We start from the raw sequence: 18,260 nt of genomic DNA on the forward strand, positions 1-18,260 counted from the left end.
TTTACAAACTCTAGCTTTTTAACCATTTCTAATCACACGAACTTGCACATTATAGCCTGATGTTGTAATACAAGAACTTTGCCCCTTCCAAGTATTCCATGCTTTTCTTAATTCATAAGACTGAATATCATGAATTCATACAGAAAGTAAAGATTCTTTAAAGTATTTTGAAACCTACCTAGTAATCTGGGTAATTTAAATGTAAAGTTGCATATATGATGAAGTGATTCCTGCTGTTTAGATTACACTACTGTTCAAAGTGGGTCAAGATTTAAATGTTTTGATTTTGAGAAGGATTTTTTTTATTATAATTTCTAAAGGATCATGTGACACTGGAGTAGCGGCTGCTGAAATTTCAGCTGTTGTATAAATAAATTGTAGTGTATAATAGATTTAAACATTTATTTTTATATTATTACAACTTAATGTACTTGATCAAATAAATGCAGATTTGTTGAGCATAGTAGTTACAAAAAGTACATTTGGCAGAAGCACAATAACTTGAGACAACAGTAAAATTAGGTCTACACTTCCGAAACATTTATTAGAATATTTCTGTCTTACACGTTATAACAAATGACATTGGTTATTACACATGAGCACCTTCTGGATAGGCCACTCAGAGAGACTCTTTGAGGGAAAGGAAAGCATCAGCACAACCACATTAATGGAAATTAGTTTCACTTGAATTAAGAAGACTCCAATGTTGATTGACTTTATCCTAAATTTTTGACACTATTCACAACAATGTCGGTAAACATTATTCAAGTAAAGGCCTGGGCTCTAAGCCCCATGATGGTTCTCATTACAGTCCTGTAGTTCACTACACTAGTAGGAGGGCTAGTAACACACTCGGGTATTTCAGTGGAATAAAACCCATAAGTGTTCAGTAAATGTCTATCTGTCCCTTTATAATACAACCGCAACAACAATCACAATAACACTTTGCAAAGAAGAGCAGGGTTTGTGAGCAGACCTAAGCCTTAGGGTTTAGGTAGATGATAGCTTCATCTCTTTATGCTTTTGCATTAATAATTTCGATAAACTCTGGTTTCAAGGAGGCGCCGCCCACCAGGAAGCCGTCCACATCTTTCTGAGAAGCAAGCTCCTTGCAGGTCCCTCCAGTGACAGATCCTGAAATGGTGGACCAGACAGAGTGACATTTTGACCAAAGATTTTTTTTTTTAAATGTTTATAGGAAAATGTCTCTAAATCTTTTGAAATGTCAAGCAAATCCATTCCTAAGAGCCCTAATGCAGGCACCCTCACTAGTTGTTCATAGCGATATAACTACACTAGTATCATGTTGGAATGCATTTGTGAATGTAAAGCACCACCCACATTAGATACCTCATTTGCATACCCATAATGCCTTTCACGGTTGTCATTGTTTCAGTCACCACCAATGAGGTACTCACTCAAAAATAACAGATTTTGACTTTAACAAGTGTTAGTTCAGAAATTGTCTCTTTTAGTATTTGTCCAGAAGGTTTCCTTTAAAAGGAAACCCCTTCATGACTGTTAAATAACAGAAAGATCCATATTAAGTCTGTCCATTTTTTATTAACAGATATTAACTTGTTATTCAAGGGAAACTTTACAAGTCTTAGTTACTGGTGCTAGAATTAATAGAACAAATATAGGAGTTTCTTTTTTTAAGAATATAAAATTAGAATTGGGTTTTAAAAACCAGGAAGAATCTTAAGATTTCAGGACTTTGGATACGTTTTAAAGGCTTATTTAGCCTTTGGTTTTAGACTTTCTTTCTTGGGCGATATAATAACTATGTGATACAGTTATATAGTACATAATTTCAACTATGCAATGTTGAAAACTAAATAAAATGAAAATTAAAAAAGTCCCATTAAAACAGTTATAAAAAGATATCTTGTAACATTTTAAAAGCACGAGCTTGACCTCTTACAGTAAAAGCCCCTCAAGTCTGATGGGTGACATCACTGGGATATGTTTGAATTTGCATAATAATACATTTCACATGCTGAACTTTCATTCACCTCAGGTCTGTTTCAGTCACCATGAGTGAGATACTCACTTAAAGTAATGAGGAAGAGTAACTAGATAAGGGTTAAGTTAAATTGTCTCTTTAGTATTTGTCCAGAAGGTTTCCTCTAAAAGGAAGCTCCTATCATTTTGTTAAAAAAAAGAAATTAAAATGCAAACTTGTTAAAATGAAATACATGCGGAAGTAAGTTCATGCATGTCTGTGTTAAACACTAATATTTATTGTCTGTGTATAAAGTGATGAAGATTGCCTTGTGAAGCTTTTAAACACATTTTGAAAAATTATTTTGCAAACAGATGACATCACGTGATCAATTATGCCGTTACACCGATAACCATTTTAGAAACATTTCCAAATATCAATGCTTCTCCAATACCGGCGATCATTATGAATCCAAGAACCAGTGTTTATAGTGGTTTAACTAATCTCCAATGGGTTTTTACATTTGCACACATCTTGATATGTACAATGTATTATAAAAAAAGGAAGAGTAGTGGTGAATGGTTTCTTATTGGCCTGTTTAGCCAAGCCCTCCATAAATCAAACAAAACATGCAAATAAAAATACATTTGGACTGCATTTAAAAAAAAGTTTGGTTCTCCCATCAATACTAGACATTGGAAGGTGTTTAAATTTGCATACCCACAATGCCTTTCACTTTAAATGGTTGTTAGATGTTATTCATACACAAATAAATAATTATCTTTTAATTAAAAATGAGAAATAATTTTAACGATATTATATGAATGAGTACACATTCTATGAATTACATGAAACAGTAGTATACTACATTGTTGTCACATGACTTCAACCACAACCTCCTTAAAGGTCCCATGACATGGGTAATCTTTTTATTTAAATGCTTTTTAATGTTTCCTTAGGTGTACTTATATTGTTAGTATGATTTTTACATTTAAAATTTAGAAATAAAAAGCATTTTTTATATCCTGATATTAGCCCTCTGGCTTGAATGCTCTGTTTGAAGGGGCGTGTCTGCTGTGAGACTCCGAGTAAACGACAACTGTTGTGATTGGCTGACATCTTTGCATTTGAAATGCGTATTACATGTGGAACCCCTCTAATATATATATATATATTGATATATAATTATATATGATTATATAATTATTTTTTCGATCTTTTCCTATCACATGAAAGGCTGCAGTGATGAGCATTGAGTAGACAGAGTCTGTTTATCGCGTGAATGCAGTCATCTCATCATTATTGCAACACGTTTTCTCTCACAAAATGCTTTCACCACAACTAACAGCAAACACATGAATACAGTAAGAGCTTTGTTGTGCAGCATAACAGCGTCATTCATGGTAACGGCAGTTTAGTCAAGAGTGCAGATATAGCCTACTCGCGATGTGTGAGAGCTCCGGAAAAAAGGGAGCGTTCTTTGATCGCTCTCTGTAGTTAAATCACAATTTAAATAACAGATTTGTTTCATGCTACTAAGAGAAACAACGTGAAGTTGATCGTTTAGTCACTGGCTTGATTCACTGATGCATAAAAAGTATTAAACGATTTAGAAAGAAAGTCTGTGTGAACTTGAATGATTAACTACACATCAGAAATCACTGATCACAGATCAGGCATTAATGAACACTGTTACTCACTGTTTGTGCCGGTGCTGTCGAATCCATATCATAAAAGTCTGTTTGTAACGCCTGTGCTGACATTGCGACTGAATTATATGTAAATATTTGGGCGGGCAAAGCAGAGAAATGGGAGGTAACATTTCTCTTTACAACGTCACAAAGAGGAGATTCCAGATCAGACCTTTTGAGCTTCCAGGAATGTTATGTGGTGGCTGGCTAAGATGGCGGCCGAGACAGTTGGCAATATTCAAGGCTAAAGAAAAATAAATGATTTTCTCACCTTAAAAGTTAAATTCGATCAGTGCAAACAATTGGAAATATATATTTATATTGCTGTCTTAACAAGAGGACGATTTGGACACTTTTTCAGCGTGAGTTTGATTTAAGCAGACTATTTAGCACAGTTGCTAAGGGGTAAAAAGGAAACAAACTCAAAGATGACAGACAAAAGAACAAGAGATCAAGGTAAAAAGACAAACAAGATGCTTTCATTCACCAATGAGAACAGAGATGTGACGGAGGATGTTATGGAAGTTGTTAAAGTAGGTGATATACATTCCTACACTAACTCTGACGGAGGAGTTGTCTCTCTTCCCGAGTCAGCTCCGTGCACTCCGGTAGCAAAGAGAGGGAAAGTTGAACCTACACTCTCCGAGCTGCAAGATAACATCGTGACTCTTGTGGCTGAAAAAATAAAAGAGAACGCGGACAATCTTGCAGGCCTGATAAAGAAAAATGCGGACTCCATCGAAGCCTTAAAGGAGTCTTCGGAGTTTCTCTTCAACGAAGTTCAAGACATGAAAACAGAAATAACAACGTTTAAAAGTGCAAGTGATGACCATCAGAAGAAAATAACAGGCCTGGATGACAGATTGAATGAAATGGAACGCTATCACAGAAGATGGAACCTGAGGCTGTACGGCTTACCAGAGCGGGAAGGAGAAGACGTAAAACAGCGTGTGATTGACATCTGTAAAGCAGTCATTCAAGACCCCGAAGAAGATCTTCGCACCCAAATTGATGTAAGCCATAGGATCGGGAGGAGAGAGGATGGTAAAACTCGACCGGTGATAACAAGATTTACATCTAGATTGACCAAAGAAAAAGTATGGAAATGCGCGAAGAATTCGGAATTCCTCAAGATAAAGAAGTTAAAATTCGGAGAAGACTTAACTACAAAAGACAAAGAGACACGCACTAAACTGTGGCCACAGATTGAAGAGGCACGGAAGCAAGGGAGAAAAGCCTACTTCGTCGGAGCCAAAGCCATCATTGAGGGTGAAGAAATAAAAATGTAATGAATGATAGTTCTGACGTGATCTAAAAGTGAAGTTTCCTATTTATTTTTGTTGAGAAGTTCAGTTAGCCTATCCTTAATAGACTACGTTTAGAGATATGCTGTTAAAGTATATTTGTTTGACAGTTAAAAAGTCAGATTTATAAACCCAAGTTTGCTTGTTCTAATTAGGAAAAAAAGGTGAAGAAAATCATTTTCTTTCTTTGTTATATTTAAAGCTCAGGCTTTTTCTTTTCGAGTTAACTTGTTCTACTTTTCAAGTTGTCTTTGTCATTTTATTCACTTAACGTGAGAGGTATACGAGAACAGATTAAGAGGAAAGCTGTATTTTTATTTTGTAAATCTTTCAAGGCAGATTTTTACTTTCTACAAGAAACGCATGCATTACGCATTAATTTCTGGAAAAATCAGTGGGGTGACAATATCTGGATGGCTTATGGAAACAGCAAATCTGCTGGCGTTGCCATATTAAAGGGCTCCTTTCAGGGGAAAATCCTTAAAAATGTTGTTCATGATTCAGGAAGATGGGTCATTTTAGTTATTGAATATATGGAGAATATTTTCATTATGGGCAATATATATGGTCATAATAATAGTAATAGAAACACACACCTTTTTGCGGAATTTGATGAACTAATAAACGAGTTATTGAATTCCTTCATCAGCGTTAAACTAATTTTGGGGGGCGATTGGAACTGCATAAGTGACCCCATAAAAGACTGTCAACCTCAAAGATCCTTAAGAGGCACTTATGGAGAGTTTAATAATCTATGCATGTATCTAAACTGTTGTGACATATGGAGACTTAAAAATCCACAGCAAATCCAGTTCACTTGGAACAATAAAGATTTATCTAAGAGATCCAGGATTGACTTTTGGCTTATTTCAAATGTGGAAGAAACCAAAATAGAACCCTCAGTTTTTTCTGATCATAATATGATTACATTAGTACTATGTATAAGGGATCATTCAATAAAATATAAACCAAATTATTGGAAATTAAATAATTCACTTTTGAGTGATAAAATCTTCAAAGAAAAAGCCAAAAAAATCATAAATGAAAATTTGATAAAAGCAAAAAAAGACAAAATATATGGTAAACATTGGGATTATACACAATTTCAGATTCGTAATATGGCCATCAAAAGGGCAAAAGAATTATCTAAGGAAAAAAGACAGAGACAAGATAGAATACTCAAGGAAATAATTTCTATATATGAAAAAAATGAGCAATCACAAGCTGACATCAATAATTTATTTGAATTACAAGCTGAATTGGACAATATCTATGAAAATTTGGCACAGGGAGCTTTTATTCGGTCTAGGCGAAAATGGATTGAACATGGTGAAAGGAATACGAAATATTTTCATAATTTAGAAAAAAGAAATGTTAGTGTTAATAGTATATACAAACTTAAAATTAATGAACAGATTTCTGAAGATCCCCCAAACATTTCTAATTTTGTGGAAGAATTTTATAAAAAACTATACTCTGAACACAACAGTAGTCAGAGCTCATATTTCCTCTCTTGTATAAAAAGTGTGGCTCAAGGTATTGATGAAACTCAAAAATATTTGCGATCAAGACATATCCCTTGAAGAACTTAAAAAGAACTTTAGTAAGTTAAAAGATAATAAATCCCCGGGGAATGATGGCCTTAGAGGTGAATTTTACAAGGTATTTCAAGGTTATATTTCTGAATTCTTATTATTAGTTTTTAAGGAGGCTTTGGAAACCTGTAGGCTTCCCCCAACAATGTGTCAAGGTTTAATTACATTGTTACCTAAACCCAATAAGGATTGTTTGCTTCTTGACAATTGGAGGCCCATAACCCTAATTAATAATGATGCAAAATTATTGGCTCATATTTTTGCGCAAAGAATAAAATTGTGTTTAGATACAATTATAGATGATAGCCAGTCTGGCTTTATGCAAGGACGGCATATTAGCAATAATATTCGATTAATCTTAGATTTAATTGATTATAAGGATTACATAACTGATAATAGTTACATTCTATTTATAGATATATACAAAGCCTTTGATACTGTGAAACATGATTTTTTATTTGATGTACTAGATTTTTTTGGTTTTGGTCAATATTTTAAAAGGGCAATACAAACTTTATATAGTGACTGCAATAGCTCAGTTAAACTTCCTTGGGGAACTACTCGTAGATTTAGCATCTCCCGGGGCATAAAACAAGGAGATCCAGCGGCTCCGTTCCTATTTCTTCTGGTCATGCAAACAATGGCTCTATATATACATAATGATTCTTTTCAAGGCATCAAAATTATGGAAAAAGAAATTAAATGCTGTCAGCTTGCTGATGATACAGCTATTTTTTTAAAAGATATATCACAGGTAAAAAAGGTTATATATTGTCTCAATATCTTTTCCAAAGCTTCAGGTTTATCTTTAAATGTAAAAATTTTTACTCTTTTTCCACTTAAAGAGAATGGTACTCATTTAACCGAATTTGAAGGTATTCCAATTAGGGAGCAAGTTACATATCTTGGTATCAATATATGTAAAAATCAATCGGACAGAGTGCAATCCAATTTCCAACCCCTTATGGGAAAATTAAAAAGAAATTTGATATGTGGCTCATGAGGGATTTATCACTCAAAGGTAGAGTTCTTTTGTCCAAAACTGAGGGGTTGTCTCGTTTAGTCTATCCTGCAAAAGTATTAGATGTACCAAAATCTTTTAAAAAAAAAATTGATTCCACTTTATTTAACTTCATATGGAAAAACAAGTCACACTATTTAAATAAAAATATTTTATGTAATTCTTATAATCAAGGAGGTTTGAATGTGCTTGATTTTGGAACTTCTAATACAATTTTCAAGTTGAATTGGATAAAAAATTATATTAAGAATACAGACAAACTATGGAACAAAATTCCTAATCTTATTTTTGAAAAAGTTGGTGGTATAGAGTTCCTTTTAAAATGTGACTTTGAGGTTAACAAGCTCCCAATACAGCTATCCTATTTTCATAGACAGGCTCTTTTATGTTGGCTTCTTATATACAAACACAACTTTCCCCCCCACAAACAGTTAATTTGGAATAATAAAACAGTTAAATATAAGAATAAATCAATCTTCTATGACAATTGGGTTAAAAATTATATTCTAATGGTCTCACAACTGATAAATAAAGAGGGCTACTTATTTACATATACTGAATTTTTAAAGACATTTGGGATTCCAATATCTCCACGAGAATATAGCATTGTTTTTGATGCAATACCAGCAGGTTTTTTAAGACTTTTGCGAGGTAGTAGTGAACCTTTTAGGCGATCAATGTTTAAAAAACAGGTTTTGCTAAATGGTGTTGATATTAAAGATAGGAAATGTAATAATCAATTTTTCAGATGCCTAATTCATTGCCCTGCAACACCTCGAAATAAATACTTTTGGAATGACCATTTTGAAAATATTAATTGGAGATTGATTTGGACTTATAATAACAAATATTGTATCAATAATAAAGTTTATGAAATATACTTTAAAATTATACATAAAATATATCCAACAAACCAATTCCTAAAAAGATATAAAAATGACCTTCCTGAATCTTGTGCATTTTGCAAAAAGGATACTGAAACTATTTTGCATCTTTTCTTTGAATGTATCTATGTTAAATTCTTTTGGATTGATGTGGAATTTTTATTTAATAGGTTAAGTGGATTTAAAATTCACATAGAGAAAAGAGATGTTATTTATTATTATGACAAAAAGGATATAGAAAAGAGTTACATTTTTATGTTAAATCTTATTATATTACTTGGTAAGTTCTATATACACAAATGTAAATGGTCTGAAAGGATACCCAACATCTTCCATTTTAAGGCTGACATGAAGATTTACTTTGAAACATTGCAAGGACTTTCCAACCGAAAAGCAACCAGAACTATGGACATCTACAAAGATTTAAACTCCTCCTCTGTATTTTGATTATACAAGTAGGCTATACCTCTTTCTGTTTCTATTTTGTTTTATTTTTTTTCCCTTCCTTTTAAGTAATACATAATGAGTATTATAAGTGAGTGTGAAATATTTCTTTATATTGTATTATTACATGTACAATGTTGGAAATAAAAAAAAAAATAAAAAAAATAAAAAACGTTTGAGCTTCCATTTTCTCAAAGGCAGAGAAAGATAGTAAAATCTCGATTTGCACCGATTAAAATTTTTAGAAACTTGGGGACCACATACATGCTAGGGGAAGTCATATTAATGTTAAAAAACCTCAGAAAGTGAAATTTTCATGTCATAGGACCTTTAAAGTTCTTCATTCGCCACGAGTGAGGAAGGTATTCACAGGGACAGGAGAGGTTTCGGGATAAAATTAACCATTTGCAGCTTGATAAAGTTACAAAAAAAAACGTTAAGTATATCTGCGTTTTATTAAAAACATATTTCAGATGTAGGTAAATGGTGACAATATTAATTATAAACACTTCATTGGAACTACTATAGACTCAAAACTGCCTTGAGTACTGAACATATAGTTTAGTGTGTTTATGTAGTTCTGTTCAATGAATATAATAAATCCTTACATGATGTCTGCATATAAATAAACTATAGCCAGTATAGACAAGCCTGAACTGTGAATCTTCCTAAAGCAGCCATAAAGTAACCACTGGCTTAACTTAAACCAAACTTTATTATTTGTTCAGGAGGTTTTCTATAAACTAAAACTTATCTGTATTCATAAACCGAAAGATGTGCAGTGAATAGTCGGCATGTATCTCATTTTGTTGACCTTAGAGCTTCATTTTGTGTTTGATTTGTATATTGTAATTGAATTCCTTGCTGATGCTACTGGTTGCCACACTGACTTTGCTCTCCTCAACCTTTAACCCCTCCCACCCCTTGTTCTCCTCTCTCCTCCTGCACTCCTTCATTGCCAGATTCTCTCTCTCTCTTCTTGCAGTCATGAGTATTTGGAGCAAAGCAAGAGATGAAAAGATGAGGGCAAAACTAATCCAGAGGCACACTGGAAAACGGGCATTAAGACGTCCAGACATCAGCCAATTCAGATTCTTCGTTGTGCCTGTTGTCTGATGCATTTGTCATTTTGAGGAGAGCCTTGTGATTTCAATTTGCAATGTTTTTCTTGATGCCAATCACAAAATCTTTAAGAAACATGACAAAACCACCATGTCAGTCCGATGATGATGTATGGGTTTTATTTTAGGAATTGCTCCATATAGTGTTCAGTAGAATTGCTGATGTATGTTCAGGTGTGTCTTTGTATTAACATTTGCTTTCCCCCCCTCCTCTTACTATATTAATGTTATAGGTGTTTTTTTTTTTTTTTACTGATGTTTACTGTTGTATTCTTAGGTGTTTTGTTTCTGATGTCTAATTTTGGGGTTTAATGTATGCTGTAGAATTGCATATCGAACACACCTGGACATGCAGATGAACAGAAATGTTCTTCTCATGTAAACTATAGATGTCCAAGCAGCAGGTTATGTAGATGAATCCTTACAGTAATTCCTCATGTCTTGAAAGCTCACTGCATTTTCTAATGGTAATGCTGATTGGCTGCCCATGATGCCTATTACTTCAGGATTGTCCAAAGCAATGTTGATGGTCTTAAATGATTCCACTGGTTACTTTTCTTTCATGAAATGTATTTTTATTCCTTGCTGTCATAGTTGATGTGTATTATTTTTACAGCACTATTGCTAATGGTTTCGTCCCTCTCTTCAAATGTTGTCTGTCCCCTTGCACATCTAATTTCTTTAACTTCTTTCCTTTGCATCAGCCCCCCCCCCCTTCATATTGTTTTTTTATTGTTTAGATTTGTCTCAAAGTGTTCTCTTACATTTCAGCTTTAGCCATTGACTCTTTGCTTTGTCTCATCTTGAATATTTTTTTCAGCAATTTGTTCTTTCTGCATGTTCTTCGTCTCCCTCTTCTTTCCTTGGTTTTCTGTAATGCAATGTTGTGATTGGTATACATGTAGTCAGTGCTTGGCAGTAAGTATTTTGACAAGACTGTACTTGCATCTGTTTCTTCTTTTACAGCACCATCTCTGAAAGACCTAATATCTCTGCCCTATCTAGCGCTCCATGTGTTATTACACAGTGGAGTTCACAAGGAAATGACTGCCATTTGTAGATACTGATCTGTATATAATGTACCTACTTTCTTATCTTGAGAAAAAAAATAAAGATTTTTTTTTTAAATACTAGTTGAAACCATTATTAATATACCAAATATGACAAGTTAAAGATGTTTAAATACACAGTGTGCTCAGAGTCCTGCTTCGTTTTAATTTGTTAGCTTGTATATAGATTTTAATACTTGTTTTACAAACTCTAGCTTTTTAACCATTTCTAATCACACGAACTTGCACATTATAGCCTGATGTTGTAATACAAGAACTTTGCCCCTTCCAAGTATTCCATGCTTTTCTTAATTCATAAGACTGAATATCATGAATTCATACAGAAAGTAAAGATTCTTTAAAGTATTTTGAAACCTACCTAGTAATCTGGGTAATTTAAATGTAAAGTTGCATATATGATGAAGTGATTCCTGCTGTTTAGATTACACTACTGTTCAAAGTGGGTCAAGATTTAAATGTTTTGATTTTGAGAAGGATTTTTTTTATTATAATTTCTAAAGGATCATGTGACACTGGAGTAGCGGCTGCTGAAATTTCAGCTGTTGTATAAATAAATTGTAGTGTATAATAGATTTAAACATTTATTTTTATATTATTACAACTTAATGTACTTGATCAAATAAATGCAGATTTGTTGAGCATAGTAGTTACAAAAAGTACATTTGGCAGAAGCACAATAACTTGAGACAACAGTAAAATTAGGTCTACACTTCCGAAACATTTATTAGAATATTTCTGTCTTACACGTTATAACAAATGACATTGGTTATTACACATGAGCACCTTCTGGATAGGCCACTCAGAGAGACTCTTTGAGGGAAAGGAAAGCATCAGCACAACCACATTAATGGAAATTAGTTTCACTTGAATTAAGAAGACTCCAATGTTGATTGACTTTATCCTAAATTTTTGACACTATTCACAACAATGTCGGTAAACATTATTCAAGTAAAGGCCTGGGCTCTAAGCCCCATGATGGTTCTCATTATAGTCCTGTAGTTCACTACACTAGTAGAAGGGCTAGTAACTCGGGTATTTCAGTGGAATAAAACCCATAAGTGTTCAGTAAATGTCTATCTGTCCCTTTATAATACAAAAACAAAAATGAAACAACCGCAACAATCACAATAACACTTTGCAAAGAAGAGCAGGGTTTGTGAGCAGACCTAAGCCTTAGGGTTTAGGTAGATGATAGCTTCATCTCTTTATGCTTTTGCATTAATAATTTCGATAAACTCTGGTTTCAAGGAGGCGCCGCCCACCAGGAAGCCGTCCACATCTTTCTGAGAAGCAAGCTCCTTGCAGGTCCCTCCAGTGACAGATCCTGAAATGGTGGACCAGACAGAGTGACATTTTGACCAAAGATTTTTTTTTTTAAATGTTTATAGGAAAATGTCTCTAAATCTTTTGAAATGTCAAGCAAATCCATTCCTAAGAGCCCTAATGCAGGCACCCTCACTAGTTGTTCATAGCGATATAACTACACTAGTATCATGTTGGAATGCATTTGTGAATGTAAAGCACCACCCACATTAGATACCTCATTTGCATACCCATAATGCCTTTCACGGTTGTCATTGTTTCAGTCACCACCAATGAGGTACTCACTCAAATCACAGATTTTGACTTTAACAAGTGTTAGTTCAGAAATTGTCTCTTTTAGTATTTGTCCAGAAGGTTTCCTTTAAAAGGAAACCCCTTCATGACTGTTAAATAACAGAAAGATCCATATTAAGACTCCCTACTTTTTTAAACAGATAATAACTTGTTAAATGGTCTTTAACACATTAATCTGTTATTAAACAGTTTCCTTGTAAAGGCCAAGTTAGTTTTATTGGCCCATTGCTAAAGTTAATGTTTGGCCCTGCCTGTGCCAACCTAGTGTAAGTAATTTTTGTGGTGTATTGTTTTCTATATAAAATCATCCTTCTTAAAGATGTAAAACATTCTGTGGAAATGATTTTTATACCTATAATATTGACTGAGTAAGGCCATGTCAAAGATTGAAATGAAACTGATGAATGTTGTCTCATAATTGGATTTTGAGAGCTTAGCCTGGATTTCACAGACAGGGCCACATATACTATAGCAAAGTTGTATTTCTGTTTATTAGAGTGCGTTGAAATGTTTGTTTCTAATTGCATCCAGTAGTCAAATGTTCCTTATTATTCACAGTTGCCAAGTAAGTTTCCTTTTAAAGCAAACCCCTTCAAGGGGAACTTTACAAGTCTTAGTTACTGGTGCTAGAATTAATAGAACAAATATAGGAGTTTCTTTTTTTAAGAATATAAAATTAGAATTGGGTTTTAAAAACCAGGAAGAATCTTAAGATTTCAGGACTTTGGATACGTTTTAAAGGCTTATTTAGCCTTTGGTTTTAGATTTTCTTTCTTGGGCGATGTAATAACTATGTGATACAGTTATATACTACATAATGTCAACTATGTAATGTTGAATACTAAATAAAATGAAAATTAAAAAAGTCCCATTAAAACAGTTATAAAAAGATATCTTGTAACATTTTAAAAGCACGAGCTTGACCTCTTACAGTAAAAGCCCCTCAAGTCTGATGGGTGACATCACTGGGATATGTTTGAATTTGCATAATAATACATTTCACATGCTGAACTTTCATTCACCTCAGGTCTGTTTCAGTCACCATGAGTGAGATACTCACTTAAAGTAATGAGGACGAGTCACTAGATAAGGGTTAAGTTAAATTGTCTCTTTAGTATTTGTCCAGAAGGTTTCCTTTAAAAGGAAGCCCCTATCATTTTGTTAAAGAAATAAAAGTGCACTATACTGAACATAGTTTAGTGTGTTTATCTAGTTCGGTTCAATGAATATAATAAATCCTTACATTATGTCTGCATATAAATAAACTATAGCCAGTATAGACAAGCCTGAACTGTGAATCTTCCTAAAGCAGCCATAAAGTAACCACTGGCTTAACTTAAATCGAACTTTAGTATTTGTTCAATAGGTTTTCTATAAACTAAAACTTATCTGTATTCATAAACCGAAAGATGTGCAGTGAATAGTAACGTATGTATTCAAATTCAAAATACTGCAAATCAATGACATTCAAATAGACCCACCTCCATAAATGATCCTGACGGAGTTGGCAACAGCTTCGGAGACATTGGCCTTCATCCACTGCCTGAGCTTGTCATGCACCTCCTGAGCCTGTAAGAACAGAGAGAGAGCGAGTTACGGAGCTAAAAGAAACCTGGGAACATGTCTGAAACGCCTCCATGTTTCAGGTCAAACTGTGTGTCTGTACCTGCTGGGGTGATGCAGTTTTTCCAGTGCCGATGGCCCACACAGGCTCATAAGCAAGGACCACTTTGCTCCAGTCCTTCACGTTATCTAAAAGAAATGATACGGTCTATCAAAAACAAGGAATGTTTTATTATAACATACATATATATATGCCTCACTAAACTGAAAGATACCTGCGATGAACTTGGTCTGTGAAAAAACAACTTTTTCAGTGATTCCGGCCTCCCTCTCATCCAGCTTCTCACCGATGCAGGCGATCACGCCCAAACCACTCTCAAGAGCATGAGCGACCTTCTGCCCAATCAGCTGTCAGGAAAAACCACATCCAGGGAGTAAGATCAGAGGATGCATATGATTTATTAAGAGAGATGACCGATTATAATTGATTATGTGTTACTGTTAAATAATATTAGGCCTATACCTAAACCTGTATTTTATATTTCATCTTGTCAAATTTGCAAATACCCTAATCATCTTGGCATTTTAATCACTTAATACAATTAAAATCACAAGAATGTTTTTGTAATTTTACTGTTAAAAATTGTCACCACAATAAATTTACTAAAAGAAAACTCAAACATAGTGCTAATTTTATCTCTTTTTTGTCCTGAGACGGTATGGGTAAATTTGCAAATTAATCTGCATAAACAAATGCTTAATTAGTAGATGGTGCTCTTATTGCCACAACAGGTTCACATTTTCATAAAATATTTAATTAATCTTCTATTCACCTTAGGTTTACTTCAGTCACCATGAGTGAGATGCTCGCTCAAAAGGATGGATCAGAATCACTGCAGAAATAATAGCTAGAGCTCTTTCAGTGTTTGTCAAGTAGGTTTCTTTTAAGAGGAAGCCAGTTTATAGAAGTTAAAAAGATATTCCAAAATTCTGTTCATGTTGTATTATTTTAAGTACCATAGTTAGATCCATCTGTATAATATATTTATAATACAACTAGCAGTATATCATGCTCACATTTGTATAATGCATTAAATGATTAACTTTCACCCACCCCAGGTCTGTTTCAGTCACTAGAAGTGAGATGATCACTAAAAGTAATAGGCAGGATTCACTAGACAATGTTTCAATTCAACCTATTTTTCTTTTGTTAAAAGGAAGGTTATCTTTAGAAATATCAAGATATCAACTTATTTAAACAAAAGAAGTTTAAAGTCTGCACTTTTGAGGAAAATTCCAATTTTATTAATTGCGGTTTTGTAGACTGACTGGAGGTGTGAGATACTTCAAGACAAAATTATCTCTTAGTAATACCACAGGTAATGGGTATGAAATTTGTAGTTTTAGGCAGAAAGAATGCTTGGTATGCACAAAACTCAACAACTGCTATAAATCAATCCACACACTAGGGACAGTATAAATTCGTTTCAGTTTCAACACCGACTTCAAATACACTTCAAATAAGTAATGCATTCCAAAACCATTTTTAAATTAACTTAATCTTTTGTCAAATAATGAAACGTGTATAATACATAATTGTTCATGATCATCAGAAAAAACCTTGGTAGGACTATTGCTGCGGATTTATACTATAATACAAATTGGGTTTCATTTAACGCGTTTAAGCACTGAGTTACCTCATCACTCTCTCCAAACACATGGCGTCTCTCAGAGTGTCCCAGAATAACCCAGTTTACTCCACAGTCCTTAATCATCACAGGGCTGAAGGAATAAGACAAGTCAATTATAGTGACAAGGGAGTACAACTTGAAGATCGTATTTTCATTACTTGATTATATGAGACTCTTTTTCTGGACAGTAAATTGGATGAGGTGTACCTGATCTCTCCAGTGAAGGCTCCCTTTGCAACCTTGTAGCAGTTCTGTGCAGCCACCTCAATGTTAGGATTCAGCTTGGACCTGGTGTAGTCCAGGTAGATGGATGGAGCGCCACACACAACCTCTGTGAAACAAACAAAACAAACAAGTTAAACCACCAATGTAGAAAAAAAAAAAAAAATTTAAAATCACTGCGAATAGCATATTGAATATAAACTTTTTTTTAAGCAAGTAAAAGGCCTATTGCACAGGTCTTAGTGATTTTATAAAGAAACAAAAACATAACTTCTTATAGACGTTAAGATGAATATTTACTGGACTGAAGCAAAAATGTTAAACTGGATCAAATCTGAATCCGAACAGGCTCTTGAATAACATTTTGCTCATCTTTCAATCATCACTGTATTGCATTGAATTATATTCAGATTCAATCATAAAATTAAGCATTTAAATATCATCTTACTAAGACGTAATATTGGGGAACATCAAGTTACAGTTGATATGTATATACACTATGCATGTAGTCGGTTATAAAAATCTGATTTACATTACAAGCTGTCAGAACGATTATATTTTGGCCATATAAACATCAGCACCAAACAGCAGATTTTGCTCCTCAGTTTGGGACGGTCCACTTAATAAAACTTTACCTCCTTGAGTGTGAACAACATAAAACAAGATTCAATAAACGGTTACATTTATTAAAAATAAACACATGACTACTATGTCATTTGTCAGATTTTATTTCAGAGTTAATGTAACTTTTAAGGTGCTGCTGTATTACAACTGGAGGTGGCATTTATACAGTAAAATTATCAAGGGTCAGACTAATTTAAGCTCACTGTAAAGGGCACTTCATCCCCCTTGATAAAAGGTCAAAGGTAAAGTTGCTCATATGACAGAATACTACAGAGGCCACGAAGTAAAGCAAAACGGCAAAAGCTGGTCAGAGATGTGACAGTCTGACCCCTACTAAAGATATTATCGTTCTTTTTAATGTTATAGTTTTTTTTAATAAATAGCACAAGCTAATACAGCACAGTTATGTTGATAAACCAAGCATATTGATCACAATGTTTTTTGATTTGACCAGCCGTGAGCATGCACATGGTGTCTACGTGCTGGAAATCACACACCCGATCTGAAGCTTTAACCTTCAGTCACGACACACGATGAGCATCAGACCTTCATTACAACAAATAACGGTCAGTCGACTCGTTTATACAGCGAATAGTGCTTTACACCGACTGTGCATTCATAAAAGAAACGGTTTAGGACAACCCTTCTGTCTGGTTACGGATTAATCCTGGTGTTTTTTGAGCTCCAGATTGACTGTAGAAAACTAATCTGATAAATACAACGAGAAAGAGCCTCTTAAATGATGATCTTAAATACGATGCGAGCTGTCAAAAGTCACGCGTGAATGTCATCTCAGGGTCAGCGCAGTGAGTTGCACAACCCCTGAAAGGCCTGTGTTCGCAAAGGCGTGTGATTGAGTCTAGTGAAGAGGAGACTGAAGCAAATACGCACCGGTGTCTGGGTTGAGTTTGGCGTTATTCAATGTATTGGCGAGCTCTTCAATGCTCTTTTTATCGCCGTTCAATTTCCAGTTGCCACCGACGAAAAACTTCCTTCCAGTCATGACTGCAAAACGTTGCTCTCACCAGAAATACTAGGTAAAAGATTAAGCGAAGTACTTCCGGTCGAAGAGACAGCGAGGAAACGCAGGCTGCTCGAGTTTATATAAAGCTGGCTGATAAGCCCCGCCCCTCGGCGATTTCGATTGATTCAAAGACAACACGCCTTCCCAAAATAAAAGTTCTATCCACTGTTCATTTCTGTTATTTTTCTAAAGATCACATAATGCCCAGATGTGTTTTTGATATTATTTTTACTCATGATATTATACTACTTCTACTAAGTACATTTTATATACAGAAATGTAAATATGGGAAAATAAGACTTTTTCAATTTTAAAGGCAGAAATTCAACAATACCTAAAAAAAAATTAAATCTGAAAAATATTTGTAAGCATGTCTTTTGTCATGTGTCTATTTAACTTTGTATGGTTATTTCTATCTTTTAATTGTATTTATTGGTTTATTTG

At 34.2% G+C, this 18,260-nt stretch overlaps 1 protein-coding gene, 1 long non-coding RNA gene and 5 other non-coding genes across 7 annotated transcripts; 6 read left to right on the forward strand and 1 right to left on the reverse strand.

The window, feature by feature from the left end:
• The first annotated feature begins 605 nt into the window (after window positions 1-605).
• Window positions 606-12,197, forward strand: LOC132102914 (uncharacterized). The gene is made up of 2 exons (XR_009423307.1): window positions 606-884; window positions 12,135-12,197. It is a non-coding gene; the product is annotated as an uncharacterized LOC132102914 (long non-coding RNA).
• Window positions 1,457-1,512, forward strand: LOC132103802 (U7 small nuclear RNA). Its single transcript, XR_009423465.1, has one exon. It is a non-coding gene; the product is annotated as a U7 small nuclear RNA (small nuclear RNA).
• Window positions 2,089-2,145, forward strand: LOC132103807 (U7 small nuclear RNA). Its single transcript, XR_009423470.1, has one exon. It is a non-coding gene; the product is annotated as a U7 small nuclear RNA (small nuclear RNA).
• On the reverse strand, window positions 11,774-17,855 carry LOC132102913 (triosephosphate isomerase B). Its single transcript, XM_059507633.1, has 7 exons — window positions 17,684-17,855; window positions 16,154-16,277; window positions 15,953-16,037; window positions 14,531-14,663; window positions 14,359-14,444; window positions 14,174-14,261; window positions 11,774-12,399 (listed from the first exon to the last, which is right to left on the reverse strand). The coding sequence occupies exons 1-7, from the start codon at window positions 17,793-17,795 to the stop codon at window positions 12,281-12,283; spliced, it is 747 nt and encodes a 248-aa protein (XP_059363616.1). The 5' UTR covers window positions 17,796-17,855; the 3' UTR covers window positions 11,774-12,280.
• On the forward strand, window positions 12,720-12,775 carry LOC132103803 (U7 small nuclear RNA). The gene has a single exon (XR_009423466.1). It is a non-coding gene; the product is annotated as a U7 small nuclear RNA (small nuclear RNA).
• On the forward strand, window positions 13,788-13,844 carry LOC132103806 (U7 small nuclear RNA). Its single transcript, XR_009423469.1, has one exon. It is a non-coding gene; the product is annotated as a U7 small nuclear RNA (small nuclear RNA).
• Window positions 15,158-15,215, forward strand: LOC132103805 (U7 small nuclear RNA). The gene has a single exon (XR_009423468.1). It is a non-coding gene; the product is annotated as a U7 small nuclear RNA (small nuclear RNA).
• Window positions 17,856-18,260: the final 405 nt, after the last annotated feature.

This window comes from Carassius carassius, chromosome 24, assembly GCF_963082965.1.
Source record: "Carassius carassius chromosome 24, fCarCar2.1, whole genome shotgun sequence".
Lineage (NCBI taxonomy): Eukaryota > Metazoa > Chordata > Actinopteri > Cypriniformes > Cyprinidae > Carassius > Carassius carassius.

Coding starts and splice junctions, on each gene's coding strand:
- LOC132102913 (XM_059507633.1), bottom strand. CDS start 17,795: ATGACTGGAAGGAAGTTTTTCGTCGGTGGCAACTGGAAATTGAACGGC. Junction 14,262..14,358: donor AAACTGCATCACCCCAGCAG/GTACAGACACAC, acceptor CTGTTCTTACAG/GCTCAGGAGGTGCATGACAA. Junction 12,400..14,173: donor CGTCAGGATCATTTATGGAG/GTGGGTCTATTT, acceptor CCACCATTTCAG/GATCTGTCACTGGAGGGACC.